The sequence below is a fragment of the Pyxicephalus adspersus genome, chromosome 8, assembly GCF_032062135.1.
Source record: "Pyxicephalus adspersus chromosome 8, UCB_Pads_2.0, whole genome shotgun sequence".
Classification (NCBI taxonomy): Eukaryota; Metazoa; Chordata; class Amphibia; order Anura; family Pyxicephalidae; genus Pyxicephalus; species Pyxicephalus adspersus.
The window spans coordinates 61,273,664-61,293,245 of record NC_092865.1 but is presented as its reverse complement, the minus strand read 5'-3'; the positions used below and the strand labels follow the sequence as shown (position 1 = coordinate 61,293,245).

At 37.5% G+C, this 19,582-nt stretch overlaps 1 protein-coding gene across 1 annotated transcript in view; it reads left to right on the top strand.

Annotated features, from left to right (window-relative positions):
- Positions 1-19,582, top strand: part of FLNB (filamin B) — a 124,723-nt gene that overhangs the window by 98,963 nt on the left and 6,178 nt on the right. Inside the window, exons 21-34 of the mRNA XM_072421220.1 lie at positions 53-136; positions 1,618-1,720; positions 3,246-3,386; positions 3,987-4,115; positions 4,266-4,439; positions 5,332-5,490; positions 6,555-6,758; positions 6,838-6,990; positions 7,079-7,201; positions 11,575-11,841; positions 12,135-12,272; positions 12,940-13,055; positions 15,673-15,805; positions 17,233-17,409. Coding sequence (XP_072277321.1) covers positions 53-136; positions 1,618-1,720; positions 3,246-3,386; positions 3,987-4,115; positions 4,266-4,439; positions 5,332-5,490; positions 6,555-6,758; positions 6,838-6,990; positions 7,079-7,201; positions 11,575-11,841; positions 12,135-12,272; positions 12,940-13,055; positions 15,673-15,805; positions 17,233-17,409 — 2,101 coding nt within the window. The remainder of the gene's footprint in view (positions 1-52; positions 137-1,617; positions 1,721-3,245; positions 3,387-3,986; positions 4,116-4,265; positions 4,440-5,331; positions 5,491-6,554; positions 6,759-6,837; positions 6,991-7,078; positions 7,202-11,574; positions 11,842-12,134; positions 12,273-12,939; positions 13,056-15,672; positions 15,806-17,232; positions 17,410-19,582) is intronic.

The following is a 19,582-nucleotide window of genomic DNA, read 5'->3' as shown; positions in this document are numbered from 1 at the left end:
GTAATGCAATGCTTTTTTTTCCCTCATTAACCATTTTCTTCCACAATACCAGGCTACAGATGAAGTCCCAGTAATGTGTGCGCAGCAGTCTCAGCAACAGTCTGTTAGTGCCTTGCCTCCAGGCTATGACCCTTTGGTATTTATTTTTCAATTTATGTATGACCAATCCACCTTCCTTCCATGTTACTTCCATTGCAGATGTGACATCACTGCTTATTGGGATTTCTTGCAACATACCTTCCCTGGTTGATCATCTCTCTTATATTTGATTTACAATGTTTGTATTTTTAGCGACTGAAAATCACAACCAAATCAACTGTTTTTTATCTTTAATAAATTATTCTTTAAAGGGTTTTCTCAAATAGTCTGCAGGTTCCTTTATACTTTTAGATGAGTTGCCTCCTAAAACAGATGCAAGTCATCTTTTTATGTAAACTCCAATTGTGTATTATTTAAACTCTTTAAGTTGGCTTTTTTTACGCAACAAAAAAAGCCAATATTAAAATAGGATCCTTGACAGTTGCCCAGCAGAAACTGTTGAAGAATAACTTGCATCTGTATCTGGTCCTTGGAATAGTTGAGAGTATAAGCTTGTATTTTCAGGTGAACTGTATTTCTTCAGAATCAACTATACAGTTCACCAAAATATATATAAAAATAGTTCAGTGAAAAAGTTAAACAGTCAGCCGTTCCACAGCATGGCAAAATTCATGTTGTGAACCCCCCCCCCCCCCCCCATCAGTTAATTTTATTGGAGCAGCTCTATAAGTATAATGCTTGAACAAAACCTTTTGTAGATTGAAAATGCTGTATTTTGCCTTGCACTACTTCACATCCATTTCACCTTTTATTTTTGTTCTTGAAAATCATGATTACTAAACCTCACAATGACAGTGACACCATGAGACTGATGTTCATCCTCCACTTTTTTTTCCTGTAAAAATCATTTTATCTTTCAGATTCCACTGCTTTAGCTGGAGCTTCTGATGTCACCCATCCTCTGTATATGACATTTAAAGAATTATTTTCCTTTTGATGTACATGCTGTGGTTGTGCAGGTAGATTGTGTGTATAGAGATCATGGATCAACTGATTTAAAAAAAACACACAATTGCACTTCATTTGTTGCAAGCTCTTCAAACAATAGTTTGACTTCACTGCAGACATATTAATGCATAAATAAATAAAGTGTTAAAGACTAGCTTTTGGTGCAGTTAGGTAAACTTTTTCATAAGTGGTATAGGCCACTGTTAAGCAGATGTAACTATCTCAAACTATTTCCTAAATACATTTCTATTTTTTAAGGCATATTTAAGTCCTATTGGACCTTAATTTGGAACATCTGTGTCGAAATTGACACCTTTTGCACAATGCACCAAATTAGTATTCCAAAAGTAATATGATAAATTGATTACATGAGATGCTACTGAAATTGTTTGCAAGTCTGCAACAGTGCAGCCAAATGCAGTCTGCAGTTTATGCATTTTATCAGTGGTTAAGAGTTCCAAAGCAGGTGTGTAAGCTCACAACTCTATACATCAGTCTACTTGTATAACCGCCAGTTGTCCTCTTGTCAGTGCCATTTCATCTTCCCTGACCTCATATTTTTATTTTCAGGTGTCTGAGACTGCATATGCACCTGTTGGTTCTATGAATGGATTGGGATTCAGGCCTTTTGATTTAGTTATTCCCTTTGCCATAAGAACAGGAGACATAACAGGTATGTGTAATTAAGTATTAAGTTAAGGTGATCTGTTGAAATGGAATTTTAGGACTTAAAAAAAGTCATGAAGTTTGGCATTGGATGGGTGGAGCAGATTGAAAGATGAGGTTGGTTGCATTCTAGGTTCTACATGGAACCCTGCATGGAAAGCTCAGATTCTGTGGCACGGTCTCAAACAGTGTACTAATACAAAGAGAAAAAAACACATTTTTGCTCATACTTACCACCATAAAACTTTATGCTGTAATGCTGACCTAGAACATGTTTGTTATGGTGTAGTGAGTCTTCTGCTTAAGGTGCATCATAAAGACTTGACCTTTTGTGACCACACACTCTTGTCCCCTTGCATATGTGAAAGCCACACTGCCTTATTAAGACCCTTCTGTGAAGTATGATGCCTAGCTTTAATCTAAAAGAGCTCTCATCTTAGGACATGTAAAGCAAAATATAAACTAAGGGGAGGCACAAGGTAAGGCATTATTGCGCTTCCTTAACTATGCTGAGCAATAGTACTGAAACAGTCTGTGCTCAAATTCACATTTCAAACTGGCCAACATAATCAAAGTAATCCCTTTTTTATTGATTTGTACTTTGCAAAAAGGTTAGGCACGTATTTATTCACAGCAAATTATATTGGACATGTAGTGCTGATATGGGGCACACACAGGTTGTGATTGCATACATTTGGCAATATATGTGGGGGCCACTCGGTAAGGCCCAACTGTGAAACATGTTCCTATCGGAGAGCTTCAATCATGGGACATATAGAACATAGATATGCCGCCTGTTAGGTCATTTCTGTATTGGGTTTGTTCTTTGGCTAGCCCTTTCCACGTGTGTCTTGGTTTGAAAACTAGTTATATGTTTGAGCAGTTGCCATTTTTGATTTTCTTGGTGGATTTGCTGTAGGTGCACACTTTCAGCTGCCTTTGTGCTATGCTAGGTGTGCCCTTGCCCTCTTTCAGGAGGAATGCCTTACCTTGTGGCCTCCCCTTAGTTTATATTTTGCTTTACATGTCCTAAGATGAGAGCTCTTGTAGATTAAAGCTAGGCATCATACTTCACAGAAGGGTCTCAATAAGGCAGTGTGGCTTCCATATGTGCAAGGGGACATGAACAGGCATAAAGGGATTACTTTGCTACAACTGGCCAGCAAGTATTTGAATCAGTAAATTTGTTTGTTGTTTTGTTGTTGTTGTTCTTTATGTTTATCGTTAACATTGAAACAGAAAGGATATTCAAATCATTTTCCTATATGACATATGAGATTATAGAGATGATGCCACATAGTAACACTCAAAATAGTCAATTAAGATTGGGTTGTCTATAATTGGCTGTTTATGGAATGTACCATTTTAATTGTCTTTTCTCAAACTTGAAACTTTTCACTATTGATCTTCTCTAGAACAGTTGTCAATGGCTCGGCCTATAAAGTGATGCATGTAAATGCTAGATGTATGATTGTCACTTTGAACTTATTTCCAGAACGTATTTACTAAATATACGTGTCTCTGCTGTCTAGGTGAAGTCATTATGCCATCAGGGAAGACTGCCCCTGCAGAAATTGTTGACAACAAAGATGGTACCGTGTCGGTGCGCTATGTTCCCACAGAGACCGGGATCCATGAGTTGCATATCAAATGTGATGGAACACATATTCCAGGTACTAACATCACTGCCATGACTGGTAACGTTATTAGCTTGGATCTATAGGCTGCATGTACTGTATGTATACATACATTTTATCTTCTTATGTCTATACCTCTATTCAGTACATATATATTCCCCATTGTCTCCTTAAAAACACTGCAAGAATAATGTGTTGATCTGCTTAAGCTTTAAAGCAAACCTTACCTTCTTATAATATTTATTTCTAATTGACAACACTTTATTGGCTGTGGTGGATTTTTCTCAGCCAGTGAAAATGATCCCCTGACTTGAGGTTCTGCTTACTGTCTAGAAATGTACACTTGGCTTATATGTGGATATGTGTTCCTATTAAAAAAAAAAAAAATGTCACTCACCTAAACTTTTCATTGCACAAGGTGCACGCAACTGCCCTCTCGGTGTCTAAATCCGTATTTTCAATGGGAATGTACATGCTGCCACCCAGTGGCTAATGGCCTTTTTTATTCTTTTTGGGTGATAAACATTACCTTTTATCTCTTCAGTCATTCTTTATTGATCATATTTTTAATCACTTTGTGTTTCCTGTGAAATAAATATTGTTAACATATTGAATATGTTTCCTTTTTATTTTTAGAGAGCCCATTACAGTTCTATGTTAATTATCCCAATACTGGAAGCGTATCAGCATATGGACCGGGTCTTATTTATGGTGTTGCCAACAAACCGGCCACATTCACCATTGTTACAGAAGATGCAGGGGAAGGTATGTGTTAGAGATATTTGAATATAACATTATTTATAATAAGTATCTTATGGCGTGTTCTTTCTTCAGTTCTTGTCCAGGCTTCATAAAATTGTAACTGCCTATGTAAACAATCTGAAATATTAATGTCACCTTTTAACCCTAATTTAGGTGGTCTTGATCTGGCTATTGAAGGACCCTCAAAAGCAGAGATCAGCTGTATTGATAACAAGGATGGAACGTGCACAGTCACCTATCTGCCAACATTACCTGGAGATTACAGCATCCTGGTGAAATACAATGATACACATATTGCCGGAAGCCCCTTCGTTGCCAAAATTACTGGTAGGGACGTGTTTAAAGTTTGTGATATCTACTGACTCGTGAAACGATTGTATGACAAATGTGTGCTGCTGTTTGGAGTAGTAGACCTTTTATGTGAAAAAGTGCTCTGCTTGGCAATACAAGAAAACTGCTGCTTTACATATTGCTGTTAGTCGTATACCGTAAAAATTCTTGCAGAAGAAAAGAGCACAATGGTAGTTCCACCCGCATTATTATGATCCTTTTTTTGACACGTTTGCAAGCTTGGGGCGGGTATTAGGCCAGGCAATATAGCTTAAATTAATTTCAGTCAGCATGAAGATCACAGACCAGGCTGTATTGTTTGGTTAGGGTGGTTGGATAACAATGTTGGAAGTCATTATTCATCTCAAAAAGGACTATCCCTAGAAGACCAAAGAGGCTGTCAAAATGTCTAAGTCTGGTACAGTATGTTTTACGTTCAGGGTACCACCTAAGAAAGCACACCATCCGGCAGCTGGGTGGTATTCATGCTGGAAGCTGTCCCATTTTTCTGAACACTAAGGCTTTATATCTGGTACTGGAGTTTTGTGTGATTACATCAGGAACGTCTTCTTTAGGTCTTGCATCTACAGTATAGATTCATAAATCTGCATCATAAATAAAGCTTAACTACAGGTTTATAACAATCAATCACAGGTGTAGAACTAAAAGCTAAACTGTAATAAATAGATTAAATAATTTCCAGAGACCTTAAGAAGATCCGTCTGTTTATCCATTAATCCCAGAACCAGTCTTTGGCCTGCAGGTACTGAAAGCATACAATGCTGATTAATGTACTTAAGCATCTGATTTGCATGACTGTACAGCTAAATGTGAATAATGTATATCTGGCCAGTATTTTTTATTGATGATGTCATCCATTCCTTTGTAGATGACAGCAGGAGACGTTCTCAAGTCAAACTGGGCTCCACGGCTGATTTCTTGTTGGATATCAATGAGACTGATCTAAGCTTACTGACGGCTAGTATTAAAGCCCCATCTGGTCACGATGAACCATGTATTCTGAAAAGACTTCCAAATAACCACATTGGTGAGTGCAGAGCCTTATGAAATAACAGGGGGGGGGGGATTCTTTATTAAATTTATGTTTGTGGTAAATTCCTACTTTGCTTTCATCCATTTACATCATCTATAACCCCCCTAGCGTTTTAATTCTGTCCGTATTTTCATGCAAACATTTTACACTGCGTTACACTGAAATATGTCTAATATTTCATAAATTTAATAGTAAACTTTAAATTAAAAAACTGTTAAAACAAGGGTGCATTAGAATACATAAGTCTGTAATATAACTGTACAGTAGCATGTGTAATAATATATATATAAAATTTAAATAAATATATATAGATTTTTTGTATTGAACTCAATACAGTTATTTTCTATTGAATCCAGTACACAACTATTTGAATTTCGGTAAAATCCACGCCGAATCACACTTGGGCAATACCACTAAGGGGAATGTCTAAAGTAAAATACCTGTGTAAGAAGCCTCTGTTGGAAACAGCTTGTGCCCCCAATTCCAGGTGGTGTACTAATTGTTTAGAGTTACCACTAAGGAGCCAGGGATGGAAAGGTGTGTTTTAGATAGAGTAGGAAAGAACTAGAACCCCGGACAACTACTTGCTGTCTGTCCCCTGTTGGTAGTTTCATTCTCTTTTATTATCTTGGTGACCACTGTCACTGAGACAAAGGTGAGTGGAAATTCAAAGTTTCTCCTAATTTTCTGAGATTTTTCTATCACTTCGTGTTCTTCTGGTACAGAAAGTTTTTAGCAATGTTTATACACCTCAACCCGATTCGCAAGTTCACTTCTTGTTTAGTTTGTAGTATTGTGTTAAAGATGGTGAGGAACACCCAAAACTCCCAAATGGCATGAGCAAAGAAGGGAGGAAGGATCAAAAAGTTACTGAATTATCACTTTGCGGTGGACTGACACTTTAAAATGTCCATAGCCCATGGTTCATTGCTGTAGTCTTGGTTTCCAGTGTAAAACGCGCAGACAGGACTTTCAATCCTAAGTTACATGGATCTGGGGCACCGGTTTAGTGAGCTATGTTTTGAAGAGACATAAAAACAAATTGCAATGTTTTCCAGGTATCTCCTTCATTCCACGAGAGGTTGGTGAGCATTTGGTCAGCATAAAGAAGAATGGACGTCATGTGCCCAACAGCCCAATCTCCATTATGGTTTATCAGTCTGAAATAGGAGATGCTAGCAAGGTGAAGGTATATGGACCTGGATTAACTGAAGGCCGTACATTTGAGTTGTCCGATTTTGTGGTGGACACCAGAGAGGCTGGTGAGTATATTATGTCAGTGTACTTTTGTGTAAAAATTTCCTATTGACCTCTGTAAATAATCTTTCTGGTCTCTTTCAGGCTATGGTGGGCTTTCACTTGCCGTTGAAGGACCCAGTAAAGTTGACATTCAAACCGAAGACTTGGATGATGGCACCTGCCAGGTTTCTTACTGCCCAACAGAGCCAGGTGTTTATATTGTATCCATTAAGTTTGCAGATGAACATGTCCCAGGTGAGCCCATCTTCAGAAACTACATGATGTTGAGTATAGGTAAATATTCTTCTAGCTTCTCACTGACCTGTGTTCAATATGCTTCCAGGAAGTCCATTTACTGCCAAAGTTGTTGGAGAAGGAAGAGTGAAGGAGAGTATTACTAGGAGGAAGAAGGCACCGTCTGTGGCCACTGTAGGGGGCATTTGTGAACTGAATTTAAAAATACCAGGTGAGATCTTTTTCTTAATGCTTTTATACTGTTTAATGTATAAATCTATTAGTTTAAATAATGCCAAATCTTTATGTGCAGTATTTATATAAGTCAGAACATCCCACAAGAATACACAGAGTAACGTTTACATATTGTGTGTCATGTTCTTTGATATTTAATTGCTAATTTGAACAATCACTTATTTAAAGTATTGGGCCAAGTAGTGGATGTTTACAGATCCCAACTACAGCCTTCATTCTCCTTTAGTAAACCAGAATGATAACACAATTGGTCAGAGCTGTGCACCTGTCTGTCACCTCACTAGGTGTGTACTTTTGAGGCCTTTAGTCTTTAAATCGACTGCCCTTAAAGGCTTAACAAATAGGAAAACTTTCTTGTCCCAATTTAGGGATGGAAGGTGGAGGCAAAACTGCTATCTTACTTAGGTTCCCATTCTGCTTTAATCCACCTCTAAACTGAGCATATGCCAAAAACAAGCATTTGATACCTGATGCCGATTAAGGGTTAACAAATGTTTTCTGCCACGTTATGTATGTTTTCAATTACTATATTCTATGTGTGCATTGTTGTATATAGATGTATGTCTTCTTTGTGTTATGCTCAGTTACATGGTTTCAACTGGCTTTATCTCGAGAGGCTCTATCTCATACTCGGCATACTGCACCATCTTCTGGAATGAAGCAGACCCCCCAAACTTCATATTCAACCCAGCCAGAAAATGTGACAGGGGCAATAGAGACTGAGGGTGTGTGCTGGAATAGCATGTGCTTTTGGATCTAGCATGAACAGTTTGGCTCCAGTAAACCTAAATGCATTGGTTGCTGTGATTGTTTTTCCACTTTGCCATCAGCACTGGCTTAAAGTATTAATAATGTTAATGATAGGCAAAAACACAAGCGGCTTGATGCATGAACTGAAAGTCATGTTTACTACATGCTACTAAAGGCTTGTGTTGATGGCTTTTGTTTGTGTTAGAACTCCCTATACAAATCAATGGGTTAACAAGTTCATTCAATTTAAATTGAGGTCAAATGCAGATTAGAAGATCAGCTGCAGGTCAAATACACCTGTCATTCAGTTTGAATGATCTCTGAAGCATCTATATTGAATCTCAAATACAAGGAGGCCTAATCAGAAAGCAAGCTGTCCCATCAACACAAGCCCAAGATCCAGTACAGGCCTTCACTTTCACACAAAGCAGTTATATAATTTGTCACATTTTGTGAATATATCATGTTATTAATCCAAATGTAAAGGCAAACAAATCTGTGTGAAAATGTATTGCCTGTCCATTCCTCATGATAGTAGTATAACCCTTGCTGTGTTACCATATACTGTCATTTTTAGTATGTAAATTCATAAATATTTCAAAATCTTTTTTTTACGAAATATTGGTAAGTGTCATTTGGTTCAGTACTGCTTCTACAATGAAAAGTGTATATGCACGTTCAGTTTGGGCTGTGAATATACATATTGCTTCCAGTCTCCAGTGTTGGATTTCCAACACCAACCATATAATCTTTCTAGCTGAAAGGATACCAGCCCATATTGTATCCCTTTGGATTGGCATACACGTACATGTGTGTGTGTGTGTGTGTTTGTTTTATGCTTTGTATACGCAACATAAAGATTTATGAAAACAAGGTTTACCCTCCAGTTCCTAGCTAAAAACACATTTTTGGTACTTTATAAAGTTTTGGAGAATCAAATACTGCCATTGAAACACAGACTTCGAAGACTGTCAATTAGAGAATGTTACGGTGAATGTCGGGGTCATTTTGCTTTATAAATAAAATCCCTAGGGTATGTAAAGCAAAACTTTTTTTTTTGTTTAAGTTTTGATTACGGTAGGGAAGGCTGTGAAACAATGTCAGCTATTTATTGCTATGTGTGTCCCTGCTAGATAGGTCTACCCTTCCTATTTGTACTAGTGATCAGGTACCAAAACAGAAGGTGAAGGAAGATACAAAATGTGTTAACTGGAACAGAAGATAAGGAAGAAATGTCCTAACGCAGCCACCTGTTCTAGTGTGATTTGTAGATTTGTAATTTGTTCTCACGTTCTGTTGTACCTAGGGGACAGGAAATCGTCTGAGCAAAATATAAACTGACAGATTATAACCCTTCTTACTCGTAAATTCACTGTAATTTTTAGCTGCTATTTTGTACCCCATACCTTGATTTGATTGTATCTTTCAATGATTAATAAAAGAACTTAGTGCTAAGCCTTACCAGCATTTAAGTGGACCGGTCATTGTTGAAGCTGCAATTTCAGAGCTCATACTACAAAATGCTAATTGCCTGGATGTAAAGCTGATCTTTCATTTTTAGTAGTTTCAGTCACACACCTCAAACAGGCATGCAGATAACCATGGAAAAAGTTGTGTGACGGCTAAAACACCTTATCCATTCAAACTCCTTTTGGGTCAATGGGAATTTATAGCAGGGTATAAGAACATCTTCCAGGCAAGCTGTATTTTTGAGAATCAGGTCAGCGATGCTAGTTTTCAAAATTTGTAAGTGATAGGTCTGCTTTAAACATAGGATTTCTCATCATAAATATAATAATAATATATTTGCCTTTTTAACTCTCATTTTTGCATCCAGTTCTATATTCCTTATTCAACACAAGGTCAGCATTGTGTAGAAATATTCCTCTCTACAGGAGAAAATGTGCAGTTCTTATAATGAAACGTTTCAAATAGTTTTATGAAAGCTCAGCTTTCTCAGTTCTTTATAGAAGACTGTTTGTGTATTTATAGTTTATGGATTATTCATTTCAGCCAACCTGTCATCCTTATAGACTTCAGCAGCCTGTTGAGATTTCTTGGTTTAATGTGTTCCTGATGGGTTTCATCTGTCCTAAATGTTAATTTGGCTGAAAATTCAAGGTATAGAGACATTGCTGTATAGTCACACTTAATCAGCATCATTTATCACCAGATTTGATTAGCTTGGGGTAAACCATGTTTACACAGAAATAATATATTGTTGGAAAAATGCATACAAAGACAGAAAGAAGAAGAGAGTTGGATTGGTTGCTCTGGCATGCTGTCCAGGACTTAGTCCAGAAAAATCTATTTGTTGAGAAGTAAACTGCAGTATAGAACCGAAGAGAGGTATAGAAGATTTTTCTTTCTCTGTATACTTCTGGAGACAGACTTCCTGCAATCTTTGATTTAGTTTCAATTGCAAAGCTATTGCACTCCTTTTCCATCTCCAAATTCCCCATAGTTCAATGTGCATTAACTACTCTTGGCTACCAAAGTGTGAATAATTCCATTCTAGGAACGGGTACCAAAAGACAGCTTTTGTTAGCCTAAGCTACAGCAAGCCTAAGCCAAACCAGTGTATTCCTAGGTCCAATGACTCTGAAAATTTCTTTAGATGACATAAATAAATCTAACACTAAAACAATTTATTAAAAAAATCAATTAGTAAAAATGTACCTGTACCATATGTGCCCCAATTGGAAACAGCAGGGTAACCCCCCAATGTTAAGTGCCAAGGTGCCATCCTTCTAGCCTGGTGCCTATCAAGACTGGATGGATGGGAAATATTCCACCATTGTCTGTTACGATTAATGTCACGAGGAGTGGGTCTAGGAATAACAAAGCTGCACAGAGATAGCTTGTAAGCTGCTTTCCACATATATGAATATGTAAAATATATTAAAAAAAAGATAAAAGCAAAATAGCTGTGAAAAGGAAGCATATGATTTTTTTTACTGGCTTGTCTTTCACAGTTTGTTGGATAAAATGTTCCAGTAAAGTTGGGTTAACTTTATTGGGCATATACTAGTTAAAATATTCCTTTATTAGGTCCACATCAAAGGATTGTAATACACAACTTGTGTTAACAAATACAAATCTTTTTTTTTTTTTATTATTATTTTAAAAACAAGTGTGTATTGTTTTGGCCTCTGTACACTTTTTATTATTATTATTAGAATTATTATTATTATTTGGTATATGGATATCATTAATTACATAACACTGATCCATGTTACAATTTAAAATTTGATCAACAATAATAAGGAATTACATTTTAACATATCAGTAACGTTTCACACTGGTAGAGAAAGAAAGGCATATCTCTGGTTTGTAATGTTAACCCTTGGTGATCCCCTGGCTGGATGTTCCTTTATGAAACATAATCCCTACTGATCAGTTAGTGACAACTGGTATTCCCATCATTGGCTATCCAAGCATGAAACCTGCTTGTTGAAAATAAAATTTTGCTGTGTATAATGTATTGCAGTGTTAGCTTTTGTCGTGCTCATTGATTGCTTGGCGATAGAGCTGTCACATTAGGGATTATTTCTAGCAGCACTTGACTTCACATTGACAAATATTCTTTTGTCTTTTCAGAAATTGACAGGAGAGAAATAACTGCTGAAGTTACCAGCCCCTCTGGACTAACAACAGAGGCTGAAATAGTGGACCTGGGACAGAATACATCCTGTGTTCGCTTTGTTCCTCAAGAGATGGGAGTGCACATCGTCAGTGTAAAGTACAGAGGGGAACATGTTCCAGGTAGCCCATTCCAGTTCACTGTGGGGCCCTTGGGAGAAGGTGGAGCTGAGAAGGTGAAAGCTGGAGGTCCTGGCCTGGAGAGAGGGGAAGCCGGTATTCCAGGTAAGTGTATCTTACCCATCAATCAAAAAAAAAAAATCTAACAAAAAATATTCATGGCTTTATAGAGAACACAAGTACTCTGCAGTAGCTTTTATTAGTATGTACTTGTAAGTACCAGAAAACATGTTTATGTTCTTTTATCAGAACTTTGTATTGCGTTGATTTGTTCTCTTAGCAACCAATCACATACATTTATTTGTTTTATTTATAAAGTTTGGTTATTTTATCAGTTCTGTGGTCAGCTGAAATGAAATATTTGATCTAATACATAGTTGTTGTTTTCCCCTCTCCAGCTGAATTCAGTATATGGACACGTGAAGCAGGAGCTGGTGGTCTGTCCATTGCAGTGGAGGGGCCCAGCAAAGCTGAGATTTCATTTGAGGATCGTAAAGATGGATCCTCAGGTGTTTCCTATGTTGTTCAAGAACCCGGTATGTATTGACTATGGGTATATATAATAGTTTTAGTGGGAATTTTAGAATGGTACAATTTAGCAGTTTTAAAATGAGACTGTAAACTGCAGTAGTAGTGGTAGTAGTTTGCTTTCTTACTGCTCACTGTGTGTAATCAGGGTTCTCTACATGCTGATATGTAATATTGTGACTAAAGATTTTTGATGCCTTGTGAGGGTGGCCCTATCTTGAATGACACTAGGGAGGAATAGGGAAATTCATGAGTATGGCTTAGGTCCATATAACATTCTCAGAATCAAATACATTCACCTTCTGTCCTGTATACATATCTTCAAGCAAGAAGTAATTTTGTTGAAAGTGATGTGATTGCCCCTCTTTCCCCTTAAAGTCTGTTAGTACAAGAACAAATGATTTGCCTTCTGTTCCTGTTCTAGTCACAACCCATTTTAAATCTTCCACCAATTTCAGTCACAATAGCCGTGGTTACCAGGACAGATAGAGAAGGTGAATGTTTAGTAGTGGCGCAGACAGCAGTGAATAAAGATACACAGATGTTTAAATCCCTCTCCTCTACCCAAAAAACAAAAAAAACAAAAACAAATTTACACTTTAAAGTTATGATAACCTGTTTCATTACCAATAGTTATTTGTGTGTGTCAAACTATTTTTCTCCTTCTTATTCTAGGAGACTATGAAGTGGTCATAAAGTTCAACGATGAACACATCCCTCAGAGTCCGTTCCTGGTTCCCATCATCGCTCCATCTGATGACGCCCGAAGACTCACTGTCTCTAGTCTTCAGGTGAGGCACAAGGAAGCATCTCTTATGTCTGACAACCAATGACCCATTAAATCCTTGTTTACTAATATAACAAATCCAGGCAAGCTTCATGTAAAACAGCAGACCAGTTTACTCTTTACAAAACACCTATAGATAAGCACTTTTAGGTAAAACTGATAACAAATATATGTCCCGGTAAAATATATATCAATCCCCAGACCATTTTCTGAAAAAAGTAGGAAAGGGATGTAACTACTATTAGTTTTATTGCTTTCTCATCATCTGTTGGGAAGCTCGGCCCTAAATTGGTCATGGTGACCACTGTGACAGACAGATATTGAGGTGACTTTTTCCCAATAGGAATGCAGACCGTAATAATTTTGAAAAGCTTCCAGGCTTTTCCCGTGCAATCCAAAATAGAGCAGGGCAGAGAAGGTATAGGAGGTTTTGGCCTAGGTTTCACTTGAGTATAGTATATATTAGGCCTAATTGTATTGATAGTAATACCAAATTTCTGAATTTACTGAAAGTATAGCCAATCTTCATTTTGTAGAAAGTTTATACCAGGATCTCTGATCTCTTATGATTCCTTATTTCTAAAGAAGGGTTTTAGTTTAACAAAAGTTGTTTTCTTACTGAATGTTGAACTATTTAGTTCAAGGATTACCAGATATCTAGGTGGCCTGGTCATTCTGATCTACAAGTGAGTTATCTATTCAAACATGGCCAAGCCTCAAGCAATTGAGACAGTTGGTGTCTGAGCTTAAACGTCCATATAGTGCAGGAGATGCCAGAAGCATTCTTTCAATATTACACAGCTGTATGATAATAACCCCCCTACAGAAATCAGGGATGTTGTCACTTCAAACAGAAGTAAGGTAATTCACTTTGATACTACTTTGATTATTACCTTCAGTGGGCCATTAAAGCCTGCACTTATTGAGATTTATTCAACAAGGTCATTAATTGGTCATGGTTGCACTTTGGTGTTTTTCTTGTGTTTCATTTAAAGACCTTTGGCAGGTTTTTTTTCCTTTAATACAGTTATTTGCTAAAGAGGGAGATAAAGCATAATCTGTCTTCCAGGTGCACAGTATTGTACCTTTACATGACGATGCAATGCTTACACCCTCTTTGGCATTTAGCTGGGATATGGTTTTATCAACATATACCACATGTATAATTTGTGTATTGTGCTTTTAATTTTTTTTTTCAAACTGGTTAAAACCGAAAGCAACACACCCTTAAAAAAAAATTTCTTTTTTGAGGCTCACTCACTTCATATTAATGAACCATGGGTTATACTACCATTTACACAGAGATTGGACACTAAACACAAAAAAACTGGTGGCCAGTCTGTCACTGAATTGCATTTTTACTGTTTGTGCTCATTCATTCCAGCGACACGGAGATGTGTTTGCTGTTCTTCAGCAACACATCCCAATGCACAAACCGCTCAAAATATATTTTTTTAAATGCCCAGTGTGCCTTTTTTTTTTCTAAATGCTTTGTATTTAGTGCATGGCATGCTAAGGCGATACATCACAATGTGGTGTGGCAAAACAGACCTTCACTTCAAACTCCCCCTGCTATGTCCTCTGGCTTGAAATCTTGTAAGAATAGCCTGGAGTGATATTGCACATATGTTAGTTGCTTTATGCATTTGCTTGTAAGGTCCCATACGAATAAAAAATGGCTTGCCCCCTATCAAAAACTAGGTAGAGTTAAGCTTTAAATAGCGACATTTAACTTAAAAAAATGAGTACTATAAAACTCAAGTGTCCATCCTTAATCACAGTTCTCTTTGCTACTCAGGCCGGGCACTTCTTGGTAGTCATGGTAGTAGACAGGGTCTCTAACAGTCTCCAATGAATTCTCATTGCTCACACTCAGTGAGCAATGACAGTATAAAAGCCAGCTTGTCTACTTGCTCAGTGGCAGGCCATTATTTTCCATGGAAGCATGAGCACACTCGTTTTAGTTAAAAGCATGTTGGCTGTGCTGCCTGCTGTTGTGGCAGGCATACCTATACCCAGCTGGGTAATGAAGACATGTCTTCCCCATTTTTACTATGATGTGAAAGGCCTTATTGCATATTGATGTCCTGGCCTAGTCTAACTTAAAAAATGTATGGAAAGTTAGAACTGTCATTTAAGTGATAGTAAGGAATGTTTAAAACCCCATTAGATTAGTGTCATTTAATACCTGTGTCCTGGCTAAAAAAATCTATTTATCTATCTATCTATTTACTCCCTGCTATGGAAACATCCACCAAAGTAAATGCAATCTCAATTTAGTAGGGGCAGGTGTTCTAGTTGAGAGGATTAGCTTTTTGTTTTAAAACTTTTTTTTTACCATTACTTTTGGTTTCCTTGACTATGGTCACCAGTACAAACAGAGGGTTGAATCTCCCAAGTAGGACACAGATAGCAAATAAACATTAGAGATTCCAACTCTTCCACACACTATTTTTAGGAACAAATGCATTTACATACACTTTAATTTCACCAGCATTCAGTATATGGTGAAATATTTAAATCATTACTGTTTTAACTAGAAAAATTATTTTCACCATTGTGAAAATATTACATGGATGTCTTTTCTCTTTGCATCTAACATCTGTGGTTGTGATTGTCAGGAGTCTGGGCTCAAAGCCAACCAACCGGTATCATTTGCCATCAGACTGAATGGAGCTAAGGGCAAAATTGATGCCAAGGTGCACAGTCCTTCTGGAGCAGTAGAAGAGTGCCATGTATCTGAACTGGAGACAGGTAAGGGCCCAGAGTTCAGAATATGTAGGACGACATACAAGAATACTGGGGAATGTCGTTAGTATGGTCACAATGGGACATATATATTGTCCTAGAATACCGATAATCATTTATTATTGTTCACCAAAATGTTTTCACCTATAAAAAGTCAACACACAATGTTCTCTGTGTATCTGTAGTAACATTTTGTTAATGTAATACAGTTGGATAGAAAAGTAAATATACTTTTTAGAAGAAAAAAACTTGTGTATACATTATAGTTGTGTATGTAATAGGTGAATGCTTACTAATGCAATAGCAGAAATACAGTTAAATAAGCTATAAAAAATGTAATTGATTAGTTTCTGAAGTTTAAACTTCGGGAAAGATTGCATGTGGATACCCGTGGCTGCCTTCACACAATGTTATTGTTGTTGGCCTGCTTGCAGCTCACATTTATAGAGCAGTCAAAACATAATGCTATCCAGGGATGACATGAGACAGCTTGTTCAGTTTCTCATGTGTTCTGAATGAACAGAAATTATGCTTTACGATCTGTACTAGTGTGTGTTTGCTTACATAGATAATGGCCACTTCCACAACCAAGCTCTATAGCCTGTTTCCATTCAAAGGCTGTGCATTGCGTTTTCCAGCATTGTATGGTGCCATGAAATATCAATATCTTCAATCCATGAGTTACATATTTTGCTGTTCTTTAAGGAACTATGCCTGTTGCCTAACAATCTGGTACAATCTCTATGCATCCTCTAAAGAAGCCTATTGGCGAAACACGTCGGCATTGAGGCGTATTGTTCTGCTTACAGTAGCCATTTTGGCATTCTGTCTAGTTGACAGGCACTACCCCCACTGTTTTTTCACATGGGGTTGCCTTTTATTTCAATTTCACTAAAGCTGCGTACACACTTCCAATTTTTGTCGTTGGAAAGGATCTTTCACGATCGTCCATCGTCCGTGGATCCGGCAGGTCGGTCGTCCGGACGATGGACGACACCGACTGTACACACGGCAGATTTTCGCCCGATAATTGGCCGATGCCGATTATCGGGCGATAAAAATCTGACGTGTGTACGTAGCTTAAGTTGTACTAATGTGATTTGTACCCTGTCATTAGGTGAATGATAAATACAATTTAACCTTTGCTGCAAAAAAACTCCAGCTTTAAATTTTGTTTCATTTTATTAGAGAGATTAGAGTTTCAAGTACATGTAAAACTAACAGTATATGTGCTTCTAGAAGGTTTTAAAATTTTGGACACCACCTTATTCTTACATAGATCCAGAGGAATGAGCACATACTGATACTCCAGAATTATTGTGTGCATGTTTTTGTTACAAAAAGGTGCTAGAATGCAGTTTTCAAAAGTTGACTATTACGTCACTTATTCACTAAAATGATCACTTCTAATCTGAAACCTATTGTGTTTCTAGACAAATATGCAGTGCGTTTTATTCCTCGTGAGAATGGCATACACACAATTGATGTGAAGTTCAATGGTAGCCACGTGCCTGGAAGCCCCTTCAAAGTGCGAGTAGGAGAACCAGGGCAGGAAGGTGACCCTGCACTTGTCACTGCGTATGGAGCCGGACTGGAGAGAGGAGTTACAGGTAGGCAATCATTAACTAGACTAGATCTATACATTAACAAAAAATGTTTATTTCATGTGAGTAAGGTATGAAGGATAATCTCTAATTATTTCAGATATTTTATTTCCCTGTCATGTCAACGCTTAGTCAGTTTAAACTGATAATATAAAAACTTCCATTTTTCGAGGGTGGATAACAAATGCAGCCTACATATGCAAGCACGGGTTTTCTTGCATATGACTTCAGGGTTGAGCAAACTCGGTAGGAAAGATTGTAAAGTGTTTGGTGACCTCTGCTGTTCAGACAATGTAGCTTCATTTTCTCTTTCCTCTGGAATCCTCTGCCCTGTGACATTGCACATCATGTAAATGTTGCATATCAGCTGTGCACAGGCAGCAGAAGTTTGTGAGTGCGGCTAGATATGCTGACAGTTTGATGGTGCAGAAGTGACGGCGAGTCCTCATACTGTCAGCCTGTGTATGTCTGATAAGCCCGCAGCAGATTTATCTTTGTGTTTACAGTCTTAGTTCAGAGCCAGCTCTTTGTTTTACAGCAGATGTTCTTATTCATTTATTCCATTAAACATAAACATGATGAATGAGTGCAAAGGAACGGTATTATATGGATCCAAATTTAGTAGCTGTTTACCGGAGAAGAGACTATGCTGTGAATGGAACATCTGCATTACATAGGCAGCTTGACTGTGGGTTCCAAGGATAAGGAAATCTTTTACTGTTGCAGACTAGCAGTGGCTCAGTTCTTAAAATTATTATTATTACACAGTATTTATATAGCGCCATCATATTACGCAGCACTGTACAAAGTCCATAGTCATGTCACTAACTTCCCTCAAAGGAGCTCACAATCTAATGTCCCTACTATAGCCATATGTTATTAATGTAGTCTAAGATCAATTTAGGGGGAACCCAATTAACTTAACTGCATGTTTTTGGGATGTGGGAGGAAACCGGAGTACCCGGAGGAAACCCACGCAGACACGGGAAGAACCTGCAAACTCCATGCAGATAGTGTCCATGCTGCCCTTATGGATTTACAAATGGATTTAGATTTACAAATGGATTTATGGATTTACAAATGGATTTAGATTTGTAAACTTACAAAAGACCACGGACAGCACATTTTTTTAAATATGCATTTTTGTGGTTTTTAAAAATATGGGTACACGTCTTGCGCTACAGTCCTGTGTTGGATTTGTGGACTGTTGTCTTGTTAGCTGTATATGTGCTACAGCTTCAGGGGGTCCAGAGAAATGGAAAAGCCAGAAGGTATGTAAAAACTTCTTCTTCTCCCTAGTGGCTGCTCACTAAGCAATGGATGTGTCAGATGGAATTGATTTCATATCTAATATTCCTCAAGCTCCAATTAGATACATGATTCTATCAGAGGGCCTTGTTGAGGTTCTTGCAAGCTGTGAAAGAATCCCACAATCAGTAAAGTTTGTTTGTTTTGTTCTTACTTGCTTTTAGGCTGAACCCCACAATTCATTAATTTTTGCCAATTTAAATAGACACCCCAAACCTCTTAAGAAAAAAAGTGTTTTGTGAATACCTTACTCCCACACCAAGTGGACATCTTCCAAATATCAAATCATGGCGTTCTGGAGTTTAGGATGCTTTTATTGCTGCAGCATATCAAGGCATTTTATTCAGTTTACACAACTGGTCTTGCAGCAGTCACAGGAAGTCACTATATGTTCCAACATGACTGTTCTTCAATGCCAGATCCATAAAGACAAGGAGTGGTATGGAGGACCTCAAGAACCCTGCATGTTCCTAACCTCAACCCTATTGAATACCTTTAGGTGAATTGGAAAATCACTTCTAATCCAGGTCTTTTTATCCAGCATCAGTGCCTTTTGTTACGAATGTTCTTTTGGCAAAATTGGCTCGAATTTCCACAGATGCATTCCAAAATTTTGTTTAAAGCCTCCCCAGTAAAGTAATGGCTGCTATGGTAACAGTGGAAATGAGGGAAACTTTAGTTGGGTAACATGGTTTTGGAACTGGATGTCCAGCAGGCTCATATATATAGGTCAGGTACCCGCAATCTGTAAAATATATATATATATATATATATATATATATATATATATATATATTATATTGTGGAAAGCCTATGGCATTGCGTTGCATCTTATTCTAGAAGACTGCTGACAAGGCTCAACATAAAAAAA